This window comes from Sinohyriopsis cumingii, chromosome 15 (genome assembly GCF_028554795.1).
Source record: "Sinohyriopsis cumingii isolate HCF-2022 chromosome 15, ASM2855479v2, whole genome shotgun sequence".
In the NCBI taxonomy this organism is placed as follows: Eukaryota; Metazoa; Mollusca; class Bivalvia; order Unionida; family Unionidae; genus Sinohyriopsis; species Sinohyriopsis cumingii.
Genome location: NC_142975.1, coordinates 145,230,878 through 145,250,540, shown reverse-complemented (window position 1 = coordinate 145,250,540; position 19,663 = coordinate 145,230,878). Strand labels below are relative to the sequence as shown.

At 32.8% G+C, this 19,663-nt stretch overlaps 1 protein-coding gene across 2 annotated transcripts in view; it reads left to right on the top strand.

Moving 5' to 3' along the window:
* Positions 1-19,084, top strand: part of LOC149782993 (D-lactate dehydrogenase, mitochondrial-like) — a 59,419-nt gene extending 40,335 nt beyond the window's left edge. Inside the window, exons 10-12 of one of the 2 annotated variants that reach the window (XM_089934556.1) lie at positions 1,919-2,009; positions 11,115-11,229; positions 12,576-19,084. In XM_089934556.1, the coding sequence (XP_089790682.1) occupies positions 1,919-2,009; positions 11,115-11,229; positions 12,576-12,744 (375 nt within the window). In that variant the 3' untranslated portion in view covers positions 12,745-19,084. Of the gene's footprint in view, positions 1-1,918; positions 2,010-10,963; positions 11,076-11,114; positions 11,230-12,575 lie in introns of both variants that reach the window. The other variant, XM_089934557.1, reaches the window with a different exon arrangement.
* Positions 19,085-19,663: the final 579 nt, after the last annotated feature.

Below are 19,663 nucleotides of genomic sequence, written 5' to 3'. Positions count from 1 at the left end.
TCAAATGAAATGAGTTGACACAAGACCATAATTGCTAACTCATACACGTGTAGGATTTTCATGTTTTTTTAATTTCTTCTGTTCTACCCCCATTTACTTGATTTGATACAGAAGGCTAACTAATGTGATAATAAAAAAGCAGGTCAACTTTTAATTGAGTGTATAACAGTGCAGGCAACACTGAAGTTGGAGATCAAACACACTCAGTTCCTAATTAGGTTCTGATGGAAATGCTTGCGGGTATTGCTGTGACACTTGATTGACACTTTTAATGTTTGAATACATGAGAGCATATCACATTTATGATGATTACACTGAAACCAAATTAAATGACTAAACCAAAACACAAATTTCACTTGCCCAAATTTTTTTAAATTGGTATTATTTTTTAAAGTGTTGTCACCAGTAGGCATTACTAATATTTTAATTGATCAAAATTTCACCATATATTGTTATTTACAGTTTACTGAGATGATTTTAATACAAAAAAATTTAAACATAGGATGTCTTATTAAAAGTTGTGAATCTCTTGATGTTAATGCAAATTTCTGGACCCTATTGCTCTGTGTGACTATATAAATTAGAGATATATCAAGGTTTAATTAAGTAATTTTCATCACAGGTTTATTCATGTTCAGCAAAAAGAGGCCAGTGGGGTGGGGGAAGGGTCTTTTTCTATAAGAAAAGTTGGGATCCATGCCTGCCTGTGCATTATAAGCGGATCAGCTTGTTATCAGGATGTACTGTAGCAAGGGAGTGGTATAGCTTGTCAAGCAGTTTCTAAGACAAATTTTCTTTTTAAAAAGTAAACACAAAAACATTAATCACAGGTTTTTATCAACTCATTACAGTACCACTGCTTTTGATGTTGTATAAAAGAATGTTTTTATTGTTTTGTATATTTTATGTCCTATCACAGAAGTTAGATAGGTGGAGGTGGTTAGTTTGGTAGGATGGTAGCTGGGTAAGTGGGTTCACAAAATGTTAGCACAATACAGGCTATATATTACCAATTGAAAGTTCAAATATTTAATTTGAAAATTATTCAAGGTTCTAATATTAAGATCTATATTTAGAAAATGAGCTAAGAAGAATTTACTCTGAATTTATTTTCTACATGATTATGTTTAGAGTGGTCTTTGAGACTAGTAAAAGTAGATGCAAGCTATGTAATCATTGAATAAACTCTGGTTATTTGGCAGTGTTACATTTATTATGTAATTTGGGACAGTAACCTACATTACCTCAAAAAAGATCAATAATGCATCCATTATGTAATTTGGGACACTGACCTACATTTCCTCCATAAAGATTAATGTTACATTTATTATGTAATTTGGGATAGTGACCTGCATTACCTCAATAAAAATTATTAATGTTACATGTACTGTATAATTTGGGACAGTGGCCATCGTTACCTTAATAAAGGTTATTGTTACATGTACTATGTAATTTCGGACATTAGCCTTCATTACCTCAATAAAGATTAATGTTAAATGTCTTATGTAATTTGGGCCAGTGACCTACATTTCCTCAAAGATGAACATTAAATGTATTATATAATTTGGGACATAGGCCTACATTACCTTAATAAAGATTAGTGGTACATGTACATATAATACGTAATTTAGGACAGACTTACGTTACCTCAGTAAAGATGTTAACACCATGTAAAGCTTGCATGAATAAAAATATAGCATTTTATGTGTTCAGCACTTGAGTATTTTCTTAGCACTGGAAACATTTTGTACTAAAATGTTAGCATTTGCAAAATTACAAATACAGATATATAAGCTTTATGTTCAGAGAAAGATTCATCAGAAAGTACAATATTATGGCTCCCTTAGTGCATCATACAATATGATACCATTATTGATAACATTTTACTGTGGTAAATAATTTTTTTATCTCATTGTAGCCGTACTCCACTGATGTTTGTGTACCTATTTCTAGCCTTCCTAAAGTTATAACCAGGACAAAAGAGATGATACAAGAAGCAGGAATTATAGGCAAGTTATCTTCCTTTGACAAATGCTTGGTTTAATTGTAGAGTTATCACTTTTCAGGTCTGTAACTCTGACTTTAAGAATGTAAGAATTAAATTGATATATCAGGTTCACATGGTATAGTGGTCACCTTATCTACAAAGAAAGATGTCCTTTAAAGGGATGACATCTGAGGGGGGACATAAAATAAAAGTGTATTATTTCAGTGTTGGTGTTACAGATTCCAGTTGTAGGAGACCATCTTCAGAGGAGCTTTTCAAAAGAGGAAACAGTTTACAACAAAATAAAGAAATTATATAACACCATGCATAATTCATCATCAGTTCAAAATAATAATGTTTATTCTAGCTCAGTCACATTTCTATTCATATTACTTAAAAGGTATTTGACATATAAGGCCATGATCTGATGCACCTTGGTGACTTAGTTAATCAAAGAACCTAGACCTTTTTGTTTTTGACTGCATTTTATTGCTTTCTGAATTGCCTCCAAATAGGAGTCAACCTTGAACACTTTTTTAACAGCTGAAATAATCATGTATTGCATGTTATATACGGAGTAAAATCTGGATTCAAAGAAGCATTGCTGCAGTTCACAAACTTATCAATCATCTTTAATACAGATGGTTTAAACATTCTTATTCAAGACAGTGATATGTAATAACTTTTGTTCTCCTAAATGCATCTAGATCTACCTATATTGGAGTGTTCCACTTCATAATTAATACCTATGCAAATTAGCACAATGGGCTCAACCTCTCCAGCCTTCAAACACACCATGTTAGCGATTGTCAGCCAGTTAAGTACTATGTAAAATACTGGCTTATACCTAACCTTTTAATTGGCAGTGTTTAAACTGCCCAATGGATAGTTTTACATCACCTCCAATCAGGACTGTTTACTGTTTATACTTGCTACATGTAACATGCATGTACTGAACTGGTCTTGTTTTTTATGGAGATACTGAAAATCGTGATATTTGTAAATTGACCATGTCGGGGTGGGGGAGCTTTGGAGTACAGAATCATGTTTTTAGCATGGCACGCCATGTTATGGTAGGTCATAGTTCTCATTAAAATATTGCATGTATTCATCTGAAAATACATTTATATTATATAGCAATAAAGATTTATATATGTCATTAAACATAATCAAATTTACATTTGAAGAGCACATGTGCTCATATTAGCATATGATATTGTTTCTAATTTACTCTTTGCCTCATATAAAACCTTGAGTTTGTTGTACCAATGTTTAAACGGCTATTTTCCATGTGGTCTCTTCTTTTTCACAGCTTTTAATTACATTAATTCTCTCCTCAGTATTAGAATTTGTCCCATTTTAGTTGGAGGTTCAGACATTGTTATTAAGGTGCTAGGTAATAACATTATCAGTGCTCAATTGTAATGATGACTGTAATGACATTTTTGATCGGGCTATGGGGAAATAATATACAGAATTCAGATGGTTTATCCAGAAACCTCACTGTCCAGACATATTGAAACAGGAATGGAATTCATAAATATTATTTTGCTCCCTTAATCCCTTAATCCAGAAACCTGTGTTCTAGATCTGGAAATCAAAATCCAGAACCAGAGTATAAAATTACTATAAAACTATCCTCAGTAATCTGGAAATGATCTGTCCAGAAAAAGAAAATGCAAAGAATTGCAAAAATGAAAATACAATCAGTTGGGTAACACTGATTTACCTATGCAGATCTAGAGATGTGTCAATCTATCTATCTGTCCTTGGTCAAATTCTAGTGGCCTGGCCCATTAAAGTTCATAAATTGATCACATAATCATGTCTATGGAAAATGTGTGTTTTTTGCTACTTGCTGACGAGTGTGTTAATAACTAAATAAACACACTGGGATCCAAACGTCCTCACTAATGACATAACCATGTGGTTAATAAATTATGTGTGTCATAAAGTCTTGTTGTTTACCAACTGTATGTAAGTATCACAGTTTGTTGATGCTTGCAGAAATAAAGTGGATTGATTTAAGCTTTGGACAGTATAGGGTTTCATTTTGGAATAAAAAGCATTGTCAGTTATTGAATCCTTAGCAGCTATAACAGTAGTTAAATACAACTTATAAAAATGACTTCATTTTATTAGTTTTCCATAACACATTTAACTGCAAGATATCAGTTTGTATTTATTATATTTTTTACATTACATGTATCATAGTGACATCATATAGCAAGCTTAGTCAGGTAGAGATACTGCCCAGCATAAAAAATATTTGCTAGAATTGTTTAAACTTATCTTTATGTATTATGGCATGTTATAATAAATTGAAAGAAACATAAGTCAGCGGAGGTATTAATTAATTTATTTCAAACATTATTGAATATAAATGTACAGCTAGAAAATACATGTACCTGTATACAGTATGATGACATGGTAAAAGAAAAAACGGGTTTGATTCAGTTATTCAGAAAACTCGTTAATCGAAAGATATTCATTGGGAACGAAGATGTCCAGATTAACAAGGTTCCACTGTATATACATGCACCATGTATATGTATCAATTAATGAAATAAAAATAGATAATAAACTCATTCAGAAACAAAATAATTTATCGAGAGACAAAAGTCACTGGCTTGATTCACAGATGACAAAAGGGATTAACTCTATAAATAATGTTTGTAATTGGCTGCACCAAATTTAACAGACAACAGCTTAGTATTTGGGATGTTATGACTGTAACATCGAGAAAAAATATATACACATACATACATACATACATATAATCCAAAGGCTTTGCTATAAAAAAAAATTGTTACCAGGTTTAATTCAAAGAAAATAAGCTCAATTATATTTGTATCACCTGACATGTCGAAGCAGGTAAACAGTAGCCGTTTTAAATACCAACGGCATGATTAATGCCTTATTCATAAACATTAATTTAGAAATCTCTGGTTGCAGACTCAGTGCAATTAAAGCATAAAAAGAATAATTGTTTTGTATGAACAACTGAGTACAGCTCAGATTGACACACCTGACTTTCCTTATGAACTTTTGCATGTCATTCAAAACCACGGAAACAAGTCTCAGGTTCATTTTTAAAAAAACAGGACTTTCAACAGTTTTGGACAAATTTTCTTGTCATAAAGTTAGGGCTGTTCCAGTAAAACATACATAGGACCCAGGGAAGGCACTTTTAAAGTGGGATACTCATCCATAGATGCAATTTAGAATTGTCTTATCATTTAAATATGAATTCCATTAAATCAAAGTACTCAAGCATATATCTTTTAAAAACTGCCTTCCCTGGGTAGCATGTATGGAACAGCCCTTAATGAACAAAGATGTTTCCACACAAAATTGATTTTTATGATTCACCAGCATATACATGTACATGTATGTTGACACTTCCTGCAGGTAGTAAAACTTGGTGATTTACAGGTGTTTTTTCATGATGTATTTTGAAAAATATTTGAAAGTGAAATCACACCAGTAATAATTGTTTACTCCATGATGTATAACATTTACAACACAGATGTGAAAAATAAACAATAAATTCTAATACAATCTGGTATCTTTTCTCTGTTGTAATGTTATAAAATGATCCCCATTTTCAATGTATCATAAAAAATCTTTACTGTTTACATATATGTATGTATGTATATATATATATATATATATATATATATATATATATATATATATATATGTGTGTGTGTGTGTGTGTGTGTGTGTATAACACATACATTAAAAATAACAATATCAAATTGTGATCCATCCATGGCTCAGTAATACAAATATATAAACATTCTTTAAACTGCAAGCCTATAGATCAATGACTCATTCATTAATCATAAATGACATATGAAAATAATGATACAATGTATTAATAGTGCTTGTTTTCTAAATGAAATTAAAATGATACAAATTTAATCTGAATCCTTTCTTTTTTTCCATTACCGTCTCCCCTCTCATGCGTAAGGGACAAAAAAAGCAAATATCAGGAGCGAGAGAGGAACAACATATGGTGCTGATTGAAAACATTAAAACTGAACTTGTACCAAGTAACCAACAGTAATCTGGTTTGTCGTAACAGTATGTTTACGCTTTCCTTGGGATCTATCTAGCGTTCATAATATCAACGATACATATTTGCAATTGCCAGTCGACACTAGGCCTATATGTTAAATTTGTCTGTTACGAGGCACACATACTGTAGCGTATTTAATGCTTTGTTGTTTTGTTTCTTAAACCTATTATAATGTTCTAAAACTCAGTTATTATTTATTAAATATAAAAATGTCTAAATGGTCACCCCAACCCCTCTTTCTCTTTCTGGGTTATCATAGCTAGATACACGCGAAAATTCATGCACTGGGTGACACCAACCCTAGTGGCGCCACAGAGGGAGAGTATTTTGGCCACATGACTTGAGAGCAATGTAGAAGCTATACATTGTAATGAATTTTAACTGCTAGGACTAACAAGATTGCAGTATTGTACTTGCAAGTTAGTAAAAATGCTGAGGGCTGTTCCATTAAAACATACATGGGACCCAGGGAAGGCACTTTTAAAGTGGGGTACTCACCAATAAATGCAATTTATAATTTTCTTATTATTTTAATATATACTCTGTGAAATTGAACTGCCCTGGCATATATTTTAAAAAAACTGCCTTCCCTGGGTACCATGTATGTTTAAATGGAACAGCCCTGAATCGACTACCCTTAAACAAAAACTATTTTTTCCTAATTTATTAAAATACACTATAAAATGGCAGTTGAAAAAAAATTGTAAACTCGTTTGAAACAAACCTTGTAACCTGTAGATGAGAACAAGTACACACATGCCTTCATACCATTTTGTTCATCTAAATTTCTTTGTTGCAGATAAAACATTGCCATTACTAAATACTCATTAAAGTTGGTATATGAAAGAACTAAAACCGTCTTTCTAACCGCCAACATGAGTGCATCTATTTTCAGAAAATCGCTTTATTAATATAACTATTCACAACAGTTAATTGATAGGATTGCAAATTTATGGTTTTATTATTTGCATTTGTGGAGTAACGTCAGGCATTGGTTAAATAGTATTTGCTTTGCTACTTTTTTTCCTGTATTTTCCCAAAAATTAGTGAAAACAATTTTTACTTGACAGCGCTTCTCGAATTCTACAACAAGGCATTGTCCCATATGTTGGGACCTCAATACAGGGTCTGACACTAACAGAGGTCTGCTGGCCTGAGGTCACCTGATTTTCAGAATGACCACCACTTTCCTAAAGCAGGGTGATCTGTGGAGCCTGCAATTTTAAATTGTGGATATTAAAAGTATATCTATCCCATGTTATAGGATTGTATAAATCTTTCTTTTAATTATAAACATGTCAAACACAGCAAAAATCGAAAGTAAAATGAAATTGAAACAAATAAAACTCATGCTTATGCCATTTAATCCAAATTATCATTGTTGTTTCGGCTCCTACTGTAAATTATCATTTGAGCGCTTATTTTTGTTTATCATATAAGAGCATCAAGCATGTAGGCGATTGACTTTTTGTTATTTGGTTTCTCTTGTTTGAAAAATATGGAGATTCTTTTATAGTGTCCATCTGCCACCCCACCCCACCCCACTCACCCAAAAAAGACAAGAAACTCTAAAGATGTGTGTCGATATAATAGAACAAAACTCCAGAATTCCTGGAAGCATTAAGTTCCTTGGCTAACCCACAGCAAGAAGAAGGATGAGATGATATTCAGTTTGTTCTGCATGTAATACGATCGGGAACATTTGTATAGTACAAGTCACATGGGTCATGTCAGCATTCAACACCCAACTGTTTCAGTAATGGGTGTCATTTTTTAGAATTCGATTCTCCATGCCTTTAAATGGCAGGTATTCACTTAATTTGGATTAGTATACATCCGTATTCCTTTGGAAGGTTATTATTTAGATGCCCCTAGAGGTACATACAGCAGTATCATTGTTAAAAGGACGTAGACATTTTTGGATGAAATGAACCAAAAGGTGTGATCCAGTACAATCTGGATTGAATGTCATTCGTTGTGATGTCAGAATGAAAACTACACATATTGATAGACTAATTTGTAAAACCCTCAATTGTAATGATTCCACTCGAGTCACTGTTATTTTGACCAAAGTTTAGTCCATGACCATCATTGTAAAAGACCATAGAGATTGATAATTTACATCTGGAAGTTTCTTGGTGACAATTAAGGTGCAGGTAATTAAAAAATCAGGATTGAATAGACTTTGGTTAAAGAACATTAGTGTTAAATTTTAAAAGAACAATTTATGTTTAATTTAAAATGAGTAAGTATGCATACATGACCCATGTGACTTGTGCTATAGTTGGCTGCAATAACTTTAAAATTGGTACAATCAGAATCCATGAGCTGAGATTTGAGCCTCTGGCTGTTCTGAAAGTGAGGAGTCTGTTACGATGCTGAATAAGAGAGCCTTCAAAAAACTACATGTCATGTTTCAAGATGCTCATTATGTCGAGTAACATGCATGCCTATGTACCGATTATGTGAAATTATGTGAGTTGGACAAGATCTGGAAATAGGCAGTCTCTACCTGATGAACAGATTTATCAGGCCTATTGCTGATAATCGTAGGGTCAGAACAGGACCATATCATTTCCTCCAGTCTGGTTTTTTTCTTCAGTTATTAGTGATTGCTCCACTGACAATGTTTAACAAAGAAGCAGAAATTGTATACATTCTTTCAAGTGAAAATTAAATGTTAGAAACTTTCATTTTATACTGTTGAATTTAAACTGTTAAACAGAAATTTAAACTTAGGTCCATTCCATTTATAATACTGTGAGCTCTTAAACCGCCAATTGAACATTAGATCCATTCTAGTTTATTTAATTTTGTCAGTTCAGCAATTTATTTTTTCTTCGTAGGTTTTAAATTAATTTTTTGGGTATAAAAATATACCCAAGGTAGACAGTTTAACCATCAGTCATGCTATTTTGGGCCTTATGTCAGAGAGATATAGGAATGAATGGATGAAAAATATTGTTGCAGTGGGAATTGATAGTGCATCTTACAGTGATGTTGATGCTGCTTGTGATGATGATGATGATGATGGTAATAAAAACCATGCACAAGATTTGCCAGCATTACAAAATAAAGCATATAAATTGTTGATGATTTTAATGTAAATTGTGATAAAATAACAACCTTGTATGCATGTTTTATTTTGTTGTATAAATTACACATTTTTTTTCAGTAAGTGGATCCGTAAATGAGAAGGACTTTCTGTCAGTTAGAAGGAGCACCAGTTTTCAAAAGCAGGAAGTCCTGCAGCTTCACACTTAAAAAAGCTAGTGTCAGACCCTGGCATAATTGCATTTTTATGCTATATCGTGAATAAAATAACATTTAGACTTTGCTTTCAATAAGTTAAATATTTTCCTTAACATATCCCCCCTCCACAAAAATTATATCGGTGGGTGATTTTCTTGTTCAATAAATTCTATTGGTGGATCCTGAAAGACCTTCATCACATATAAGGGCGGCTACCTAATTTCAAAACTACCTTCCCCCAGTCCCATGTATATGTTTTATAACAGTCATTATTTTTCAGGCAGTTGGGGTTGCAAAGGATGAAATAAATATCAGTATTGTTTGTCTCAGTTCTTGTGATATGGTCGTTCATAATGATGGAACAATCTGGATGTACTTTAGTTTGGTTTACATTGTACAATATGTGACACTAATTGCATAACCTGCAAAATTTTCTAACTCTGTAGCTGGCCTATTTTGTTTTATAGAACAATATAAGCAATCAAAGTCACAAAGGATTAAATAAAGATCAGTAGTGTTTATCTCAGGTTGTGCAATATGGTCATTCATAGTAGTGTCAACATGCATATTTTACCAAGGCATCTTGATCACTGGTCACATTCAGCAGGTGGTTGCTCTCAACTATGTGTTTATATAATAAAAGCGATCCATACATTATGACTGGTCATATATGATAGGTGGTCGCACAAGACAGGTTTTACTGTACAAGGTATTATTTGTAAGATTTTGGATGAAAATAGCTATATTTGAAACAGATGAATAGAAGTTTTGTGCATTGACTTTTTGGAACAAGCTGAATCACATTTGTCTGCTTTGTCATCCTCTGCAGTAGTCAAGAGGCTGAACTCTGAACATTTTATTTTCAATTTAAGCTTTAATGCGGCCTTCAGCAGAATACAAGTAAGTTTCTTTACTGGTTAGAAAATATACAGGAAAAGTTGGACAGATATTATTGATTTTCATGGGGACTACAACAGTTGATTGGCTCGATGAGTGTTGTGATACTGTGTTATAACACAGTGGGTGAGACATAGGTTACTGCAAAATCCTTGTTCAAACTGAATTGTGAAACCTTTTAATCTGTTCCTTCAGTATATTGCATTTTTATGCCCCTGACAAAATGCCAGATGAGAGCATATTGGTTTTGCACCTGTCTGTCCATACATCTTTATATCATTAAGTATATATAAGCACATCTATCCAGAACCAGTTTTAACTCAGTAACACAAAACTATTAAATTTTGAGCTTTAAAATTGTACACACCTTCTTTCAGTCATAAGTAGATGACCCATTGTGATTTTCAGGGCATCATGGCATTTTTTTCCTCAAATTTTTTTAACATTTTTTAAACTTTTCATAATAACAAAATCTTGATAGCACTATTACTTAAAAAACATCTTTTGGTAACATTTGAAGTTTGAAAGCTATATTTGTATTTATATGCGGATGACCTGATCATATTTTTTGATCATTTTATTGATTATTCCAGTTTTTGCACATTTTTGTAGATGACCTGATTATATTTTCACACCATTATGGCATTTTTTGACATTTTTGAAGTTTTTCTCATTGAGACCTTTTGGATCTGCATGTGTATTTTACAAACATAAATCTTAAGTTCCATTTTGATTCTGTTTAGGTCCTATTGTCGGTCATGTGGGAGATGGAAATTTCCATGTATTCTATCCTGTCCATCCAGATGACCATGAAACCATGGCCAAAGTTAAGGATGTATCCTATAAAATGGCTCTGTAAGTAACAGCTTCTATTTTCAGAATTTCTTCTTTCAGGTTCATTTGTGTTTGGTCATGTAGGGGATGGAAATATTCACTCCCTGTTTGTGTTTGACCCACAAAAACAGGAGGAGAGACGGAGAGTTAAATTGATATCAGATAGGATTGGAGAGTAAGTAAAGTCTTCAGATGAATTTGATTGGTTTTCATCCGTCATAGATCTATATTTAAACTGATTGTCAATGTTGAGTAAGGCATGTTAACCTTATATTTTACCACTCTTTGCCTAAAAGTCAAGAACCAGATATTCAGAGTTGGGGAGAAAAGAGATGTCAGGAAATACTGGTACATTTTGAGCTTTGTTTTCTTTTCAGAAATTAGGAAACAAAATAAATTAGTTCTTTAGTTTAATAGCTTTGTTCTTTTATAAAAGAGTCTCACCCTTAAAGAAGTGTAATCAATCTTAGGCATTGTGCACTTTATTTTTAACATTTTCTGAACAAAATTGCAGAGAAGGTCATTGCATATTTTTTTCCCATAAACAATAATGTTAATGTTTTTAAAAATTACGATACAATCATGGTAATACTAGCCTGACATGCGTACACCCTATGCATAATTTATCCATGAGAAAAATGTTTAAAAAGTTCCAAATATCTGTGTAACTTGTTTTTAAGAAATTTTCCCATGTAGGTGCCCATCATCAGAATCTGGCCAGTGAAATCTCCCAATTTATACAGAGTAGTACCATTGCGACAACAGCAGTGAAATATAAATGGTTTTAGGTTCACACCTGTTGTTGTAGACAGTTTAGCTATATATAGGCTTCTTCTGGAAAATTATGATAATTGTCTGCAAGTAATTAGTTTGAGCCTGGTCAAGGATGTTCATTCCTTTAAATATGGTCTTTAATATTCTACCACATATATTCTGGTTCCTTGTAAAATAATTAGTTTTCAACATTTTATACTTTTTTATATGCTTTCATATATAGAGGGATTTGGTGTTTGCATATCGTTCTACCTAGCAGTATAAAAAAAATCACGTACCGAAAGCTTCATTTAGATACCTTATTTACTCACTTAAATGTCAATTCCAACTGCATACTGTACAGACCCAGGTCTGACATCGCAAAATATGCGGACAATTTTTTTTGCAGTTTGTTAGGGGTAGTACTTTGAACAAACAACATAAACTAAGATCTGTTGGCACATTATACCATGGCAGATCAGGGTACATGTTGTAAGCAATTGGATTCTACTTATAAGCATGTGTAAATGATCATGTTCATATGTAAAAAAAACATCAGCTTAAATAAACCAGTTTCTGCCAGTATCATGGGTGACCTTGACAGACCAGCTGGACTCTGTGGTATTAGTGTTTTTGACCCTAAAAGATGTATGCTTGGAGGTTTGATATCTCACCATTAGTATTTCTTCCTATTACAAATTATTTGTTGATTATTGTGAATCCTTTCTAATGAGGAACAATAGATGGATTGCATTGTCTACCTTTTAGGTTGGCTCTTGAATTGGATGGTACTTGTACGGGGGAACATGGGATAGGTCAAGGTAAGAGGGAACTCCTGGAGCAAGAAATTGGGGAGTCTGGCATCAAGGTGATGAGGCAGCTCAAAATGGCACTTGACCCCAGAGGAATCATGAATCCTGGAAAAGTCTTTTTCTAATAGATTAATTCTTGAATTGATTGTCTCAGCTAAATGGAAATTTTGCAAAAGCATTTGTTTTTCTAGATTAACAATATCAGTGTCATTACCAGTATTGTTTAGTTTATCTGAGATGGACTTTTCATACTTCCTAAATTATAGTTGACCAAAATGCTTTTGGTATGAACACTTGCAGAATAAGATAAACATGTGCAACAATGAAATTGTACTAAATTCCAATTTTTCAGCAGTGTTGGTTGATCTCTCACATTGTGAACACTTTGTATGGAATTGTGATGTTCAAGTTTTAAATAATTGGGGATTATTTTTTCTAAACGATTTTCTTATGGGATTAGGAGTGAGTCATGATTTCATGAATTTTGACTTGGAAACATGTTTGGAGTAGATTGCAACAATGAAAATAATATCAATGAGTTTTTGCACTTAAAATAATAATATTTACAGATATAGTTATTTTTTTATGAATTACCAGTCTTTCACATTTCAGAAGGTATTTATATTATGTTTACTGTCAGAAAAGTACTCAATTTATCTCTGATGCAATTTAAGAGATTTTTTATCTGAGATAAAGTTTTGTACAAAAGACAAATTCAGTATACTTTTTAGTGCTTACCTGTTTCTTATGCAGGTATATATATGGACAGATGAATAAAGGTAGGGAACTGATTGGTTTTAAATTTAAATATGCATTGTATAGTCCATATTATGCATGTATACTGACGGACTTTAAACACAACAAGTCCTAAAGACATCGTAACACAAATAAGGAAGGTAGTTAGGAATGTTTTTATACTGCTCTGTGTATTATTGATAGCTTTTTGCAGTACTCGTAATGACTTAGTCCAACTTTTGTCCAGATATTACCATGTAATTACATCTTTAAAGAGAATAGTTCAGTTTTTCACATGTGTGATAAAATACAGGAAAATATCTCCACTTTTTAATTGTTGTGCATTTCAATATTTGAAGTCTTTATATGTGTGTTTGTATGTATGCAAATTGTGTGATTATATTAATTGATAAAACTAAACAAATGAGTAAGATAAATACAGCTAATATTTGTATACAGTATTAATATATACTACTTACACTTTGCTGTTATTGATATAGGTGTACTTCACATAGCTGAGATTCCTCAAACTTTTCTTTTTTCTTTCTTTCCTTGCTCTTTTTTCTTTCATTATTTTTTATGCCTGACTTAAATGTTGAAAGGCCATATAGGAACACGCTTGTCTATCAGTCCATAAAGTTATGATTTGAATCTAAGTCACTATCCAGGCATTTTGTTGGGGGTACTCATGTTCCATGAGTACATATTTTTAGTTTTCAAATATTGCAATAATTGAAGCATGTAAAATATATAATTTATATTTATATTTACTCTATGGAAGTGTTTATTGTTACCATTTGTTTTCTTTGGGGGTGATGGGTAATCAGTTGGTTCAGGACTTTCCAGTTTTAACATTGTTATATGTTTGGTTAAATTTATTAATTGTGCACATAAAATAATAGTTCTGTTCAATTGTGTATGGATATACTTTTGTCTGTGTGTCCTTCTGCCTGCCATAGTTTTGTTTACTTGGTATCTCCTGAAGCCTTGGGTTATGTTCATAAAACTTGGTATGCAGTTATAACAGAGTTCTTTGTCACATATAAGAATGGGCATTGTCAGATTATTACTTTAGAATAGTGGATATTTATAAGCACTTTTTCCAACAGGTCTAGTTTAAATTACATGGTTAATATTTACAAATGCTGACAAAATATTAAGTTAAAATGGGGAATGGAGAAAATTTGTGTAACTGTTAACTTGAGATGAATTGCCAAAAAAGCTATTATCAGTCCTATATATTAGGTTATGTCTTTCTTTATAAGATCTACAGATAATTGACTAAAATTGTTCCAGTCATTTCAGCAATATAGGTAATCATCGGGGCTAATCCTATGGTTTCGTTGAGGTGTTTTTATGCACATTCATGCAGTCTGAGGTTGTTACAAGTCATGAATTTAAATACTCAATAAATAGTCCATTGTGGAAATGGTTGGGCTTCTTACTAATACATCCAGTTTGCATAGTCCATTGTGGAAATAGTTGGGCTTCTTACTAATCCATCCAGTTTGCATAGTCCATTGTGGAAATAGTTGGGCTTCTTAATCTATCCAGTTTGCATAGTCCATTGTGGAAATGGTTGGGCTTCTTACTAATCCATCCCATTTGCAAAATCATGAAAGTTGATACCTACAGAGATAACTGAATTCACATTAGATTACATTTTATATTTATTACATGCAAGTTTTTATGCAGAATTTGAGAAACTGCATTGGAATGTTATGCAAAATAGAACATATTTTTACATGGAGATGGTATGAAACTGTTGTGCACAAGAGAACGATATAATACATTGATATGTGGAGAGTGTGAGAGACATGGTAAGTTTGAATGTGGAAATATATTGTTTTGCCTAGGATATGTCTTAATATTTCACACCATTGATGATTTTATATGCTGTATCAATGTAGGAAAAATTTATTGATGATTTGTTTTAAAAATCTTGTAAATAATTGGTGATCTTTTTGTATTATGTATATCTTGTATAAGCTTAATTATGTTACAGAGTGTTCATATATTCATTGTAATTAAATTCCTTTGTGATGAATTATGGGAAAGAAATGATCTAAACCTGATACAAATATTGTAAAAATTGCATAGTTCTTTTACCTCTTTTTAAAACCATAACGTATTTAGCAGAGAACTGTTAGTCACTTTTGTTGATAAAGGTTTATTAGTGACACCTAGCGTTAGCACAGTGGTCTGGGTCCACAAGATGTTGTCGTGCTATGTAACATATGATGCAATATCCAGCAGTGTCAGTTAACTGAAGGAAATATTACATATGCATCCTCTTAGCTATGCAAGACCGAGGTAGAAAGGGAAATACTACACAAGGAATGCAAGTTATAATATATTGGGGAGGCAGAGAACCATTCATTAGTACACACATACGTAACAAAAATGACAACACAGGTATAAATCTGTGTACTCTCCAGCCAATCCCATTATATTTATAACAGTAATTCCTGCAAAAATGTGCATGAAGAATTATAATTTCTATAATCTTTTGCTAGATTCCATTTGAATCCAAATACTTGATAGTACACTCACTGATTTATGAAATACGGTATTATCTGAAACATTCATTATTACTGGACATGTCTAAAGGGTCTGATTTTTGACTGACAATAAAATGCATAAATCAGACATTGAGAGTTTCTAAACAGAAACTTGCTTGAAAATAATTTAAGTTTAAATTCTTACAGGAGGTCAAGGATATTAATTTCATAATGTACTTGAGACCAGCAATTTAAACAGTATTTATAAACTTCCTGGATGAAGTTTGGGAGTGAAGCAATTCATGAAATTAGTGTAAAATTTCTGGAACTATGCTGTAACTGTGCTATATCCAAATTTGATAACAAAACACTGTAGTGGCTTTCAATGTATTAACTGTTGTTTGTAATGGTTGCCTTTTTTTCTACACGTGATATTGAAACAACTTTTTGGACATTTTTATTTGAGTGAAATCATACAGCATAATGGAAATTCAAACTTCATGTTTGGAATACATTTTTCACTCAATTATCTTATAAAGTTGCCCTCATTATTTCAGAAAAGGATGTATATTTCAGAGATGTATTAGCAATAAATCTTTTTTCCTTAGAAAGTGGATATTTTCCATTAAATAAATGAAAATGGTGCTATTCAGACATCAGATATATCCGCTACTACATCCATCCTGAAATCTTGCTATCATTATGCCTCCGGAATATATAGTCATATCATCATGGGTTATTTTCTGAAAGACTTCGTATAATGTTTAGTTGGTCCTGCATGAAAATAGTGACAATCGGACATCCAATATGGCCATCATGGCAGCAGTCTTGAGATTCTTGTTGTCTCTACTCCAAAACAAAAAGTAATATTGATGTGGGTTTTTTTGTCAGAAGGCTTCTTATGAGCATGTTTGAAAATGGTGCCACTGATGTCCAGTATGGGGGCAACAGTGACCACCTTGCCAACTTTGTTAAGCTACTCCTTCTGAACGATCATAGCAACATGCCATTTTAAACTTTTCAGAAATTACTGTATCAGTTTTAGTCAGACTTGGTAGGAATATTCCTCATGATAATCTCTACTAAAGTTCTGCTAACGGTTGTCCCATAGCAAGAGTGTGAATTCCATTATACCCAAAACAGAAAATCAACTTTCGACTAGTTATCCAGAATGGCTTAGCCAGTTTTGATCAAACTTTGTAGGAATGTTTTTAGGAAATAGTGACTTGGGTGGCTTCCCTAGCAGTGGTGTGACTTCCTAAGCAACCAGCTTTAAAATCTTTTCTCAACTTTTCTCAAGAACATGCTTTATCATAATTTTCTCAGGGGTGCCACCCCTAGTAAAGGTATGGATTCCATAGGAAGCATATGGACATATTTTCAGCTTTTTCTCTAGAATGGGTAAGCCAGTTTTTATCAAAATTTATAGGAATGTGTTAGGACATCCGCTATCAAAATTTTATCTTGGGTTGTTCTGCTAGTAAAAGTGTGGCTTCTGCTACAATCAGGTGGAAAATCTATCTTCTGCTTCTCTTGAATAACTAAACCAATTTCAGTAAAACTCTTGGAATGTTTTTCAGCATCATTTTTTGCGGGAGTGGACTCCTGTAGCTGCTGTGTGACTTCCATAGCAACATGGTTGAAAACTTACTATTTCTCTAAAATGGCTAAGCCAGTTTTGATAAACCCATTACAAGTGTTTCTTATGACATGCTTTATCAAGACATTGTCCAGGATGGCACACCTAGCAGTAATAGGCATACATAGCAACAGTACCATACAAATATTTAAAATTTATTCTCAAGAATGTATGAGCCAGTTTTGATCAGACAAGGTAGGAATGTTGCTTAGGACATAAAAATTGTGCCCATGGTCACTACCCTAATATCACTATGGCTTTCCCAGCAAACATATGGAAAACCTAATTTCATCTTCAGCAGAAAAGCTGAGCCAAATTTGATCTAGCTTGGTAGGAATATTTCTAAGGACATGCTTTATACAAAACTTTTGCCTCGGATAGCTCCCTTATCAATGGTGTGCTTATTATAGCAATCATATGGAAAACCTATATCCAGCTTCATCAAAATGAACAAGTAAATTATGAGTGTTTCTGAGGATATTCTTTATCAGAGAGGTTTGTTAGGTAGCAGCTGGTTGAAAAACCTGCAGGATTATATATATATATATATATTCTATCAGGTATGACATTGTTATTGTTGTTGTTTTTAATAACTATCACTGAAAGAGTTTCCCTCCAAAACTGCCATACCATATCAGATCAGATAAAAATTTGTCTAAGTTGGAATACCTGTCACATTAATTCGCAATGGATGCCATTGAACCATCTAGTCAATCTTAATGTGTTCAGTGTAGTGTCCATCTTAATGTGTTCAGTGTAGTGTCCATCTTAATGTGTTCAGTGTAGTGTCCAGCTTAAGGTGTTCAGTGTAGTGTCCATCTTAAGGTGTTCAGTGTAGTGTTCATCTTAAGGTGTTCAGTGTAGTGTCCATCTTAAGGTGTTCATTGTAGTGTCCATCTTAAGGTGTTCAGTGTAGTGTCCATCTTAAGGTGTTCAGTGTAGTGTTCGTCTTAAGGTGTTCAGTGTAGTGTTCATCTTAAGGTGTTCAGTGTAGTGTTCATCTTAAGGTGTTCAGTGTATAATCACAATTCAACAGTATATCTGAGTACCACCTTTTTCAACACAGTAGCTTCAAATATTTATCTTGACAATATTTTGTCTTTCAACCAAAGGCATCTGCCTTTTTACTACATTTGCCTTCTATATACTTGGTGAAGTGCAAATATATTCAAAGAAATGCTTATAAAAGAGCTTTTCAAAACCTCTCTTCATAGTCAGTCCAAAGGAAGTAAATGTATGCAGTATAGGGCCTATATTATTTTAAAATGTGAAATTATTTGTCTAAAATGTACAAGATAAAACATACATTATAAATTGCTCTTTTATTTAATACTCAAGAAACATTTAACAGTTAAATATCTGTACTGTGTAATTGTCTTGGGAACCCCGGAAATACTTGTCTGCAGTTTGTATCCTTTTTACATCCTTAAAATGAATGAACATATATAATTTTTTATGCAAAATCCCTTACAATAGGCATACATATATTATATTAAGCATGTTTGTAATTTATTTCATGTGACGTTGTTAAATTTTAATAAAATTTCAGGGAAATTATAACTTGGAAGAATAAATTTATGCAAAATTTCAGTAGTTTCTTTTGTATTTTACCCTTGCATTTACATGTACTATTATGGTGTTGCATGAAAGTCAAGAGAAATTGTTCCAAAAGAGCTATGCCCCCTCACTTTTCAATCAGATCGGCACAAATCTAGGAAACATTAAAGTAGAATAATTGCTAAATTCGTTGTTGATAATTTCGTTGCATGAAAAGTAACAGTCATACTGTAATAGTTGTAGAACTGCATGATGTTGCTTTTCTAAAGGGCAGTTGCCTACAAATGCAATCTCAGCAGTGCAGTCCAGTAGAGGCTTTCATTCCTAGCCTGTCAGTGTGTATACATAAACATGTATTGAGGTAGATCACTGAATACTTTGCTAGGGATAAGATAACACGGTAATTTACAACAGGATGTGGAAACAGTCTTTAGTAAGTTTATATTTTGGTCAGTGTAACATGCTTGTTTGGTAATTGCTCCTCAATTTTGGGGGGAGGGAGGGAGTTGGCCCTCTTTTGTAAAGTTCTGGATGCAATCCTTCTAATTATATTATTGCAATTTGTGTTTTGCATTAACAGGATCCAGTATGTTTCTGCATTTGTTTTTTGCC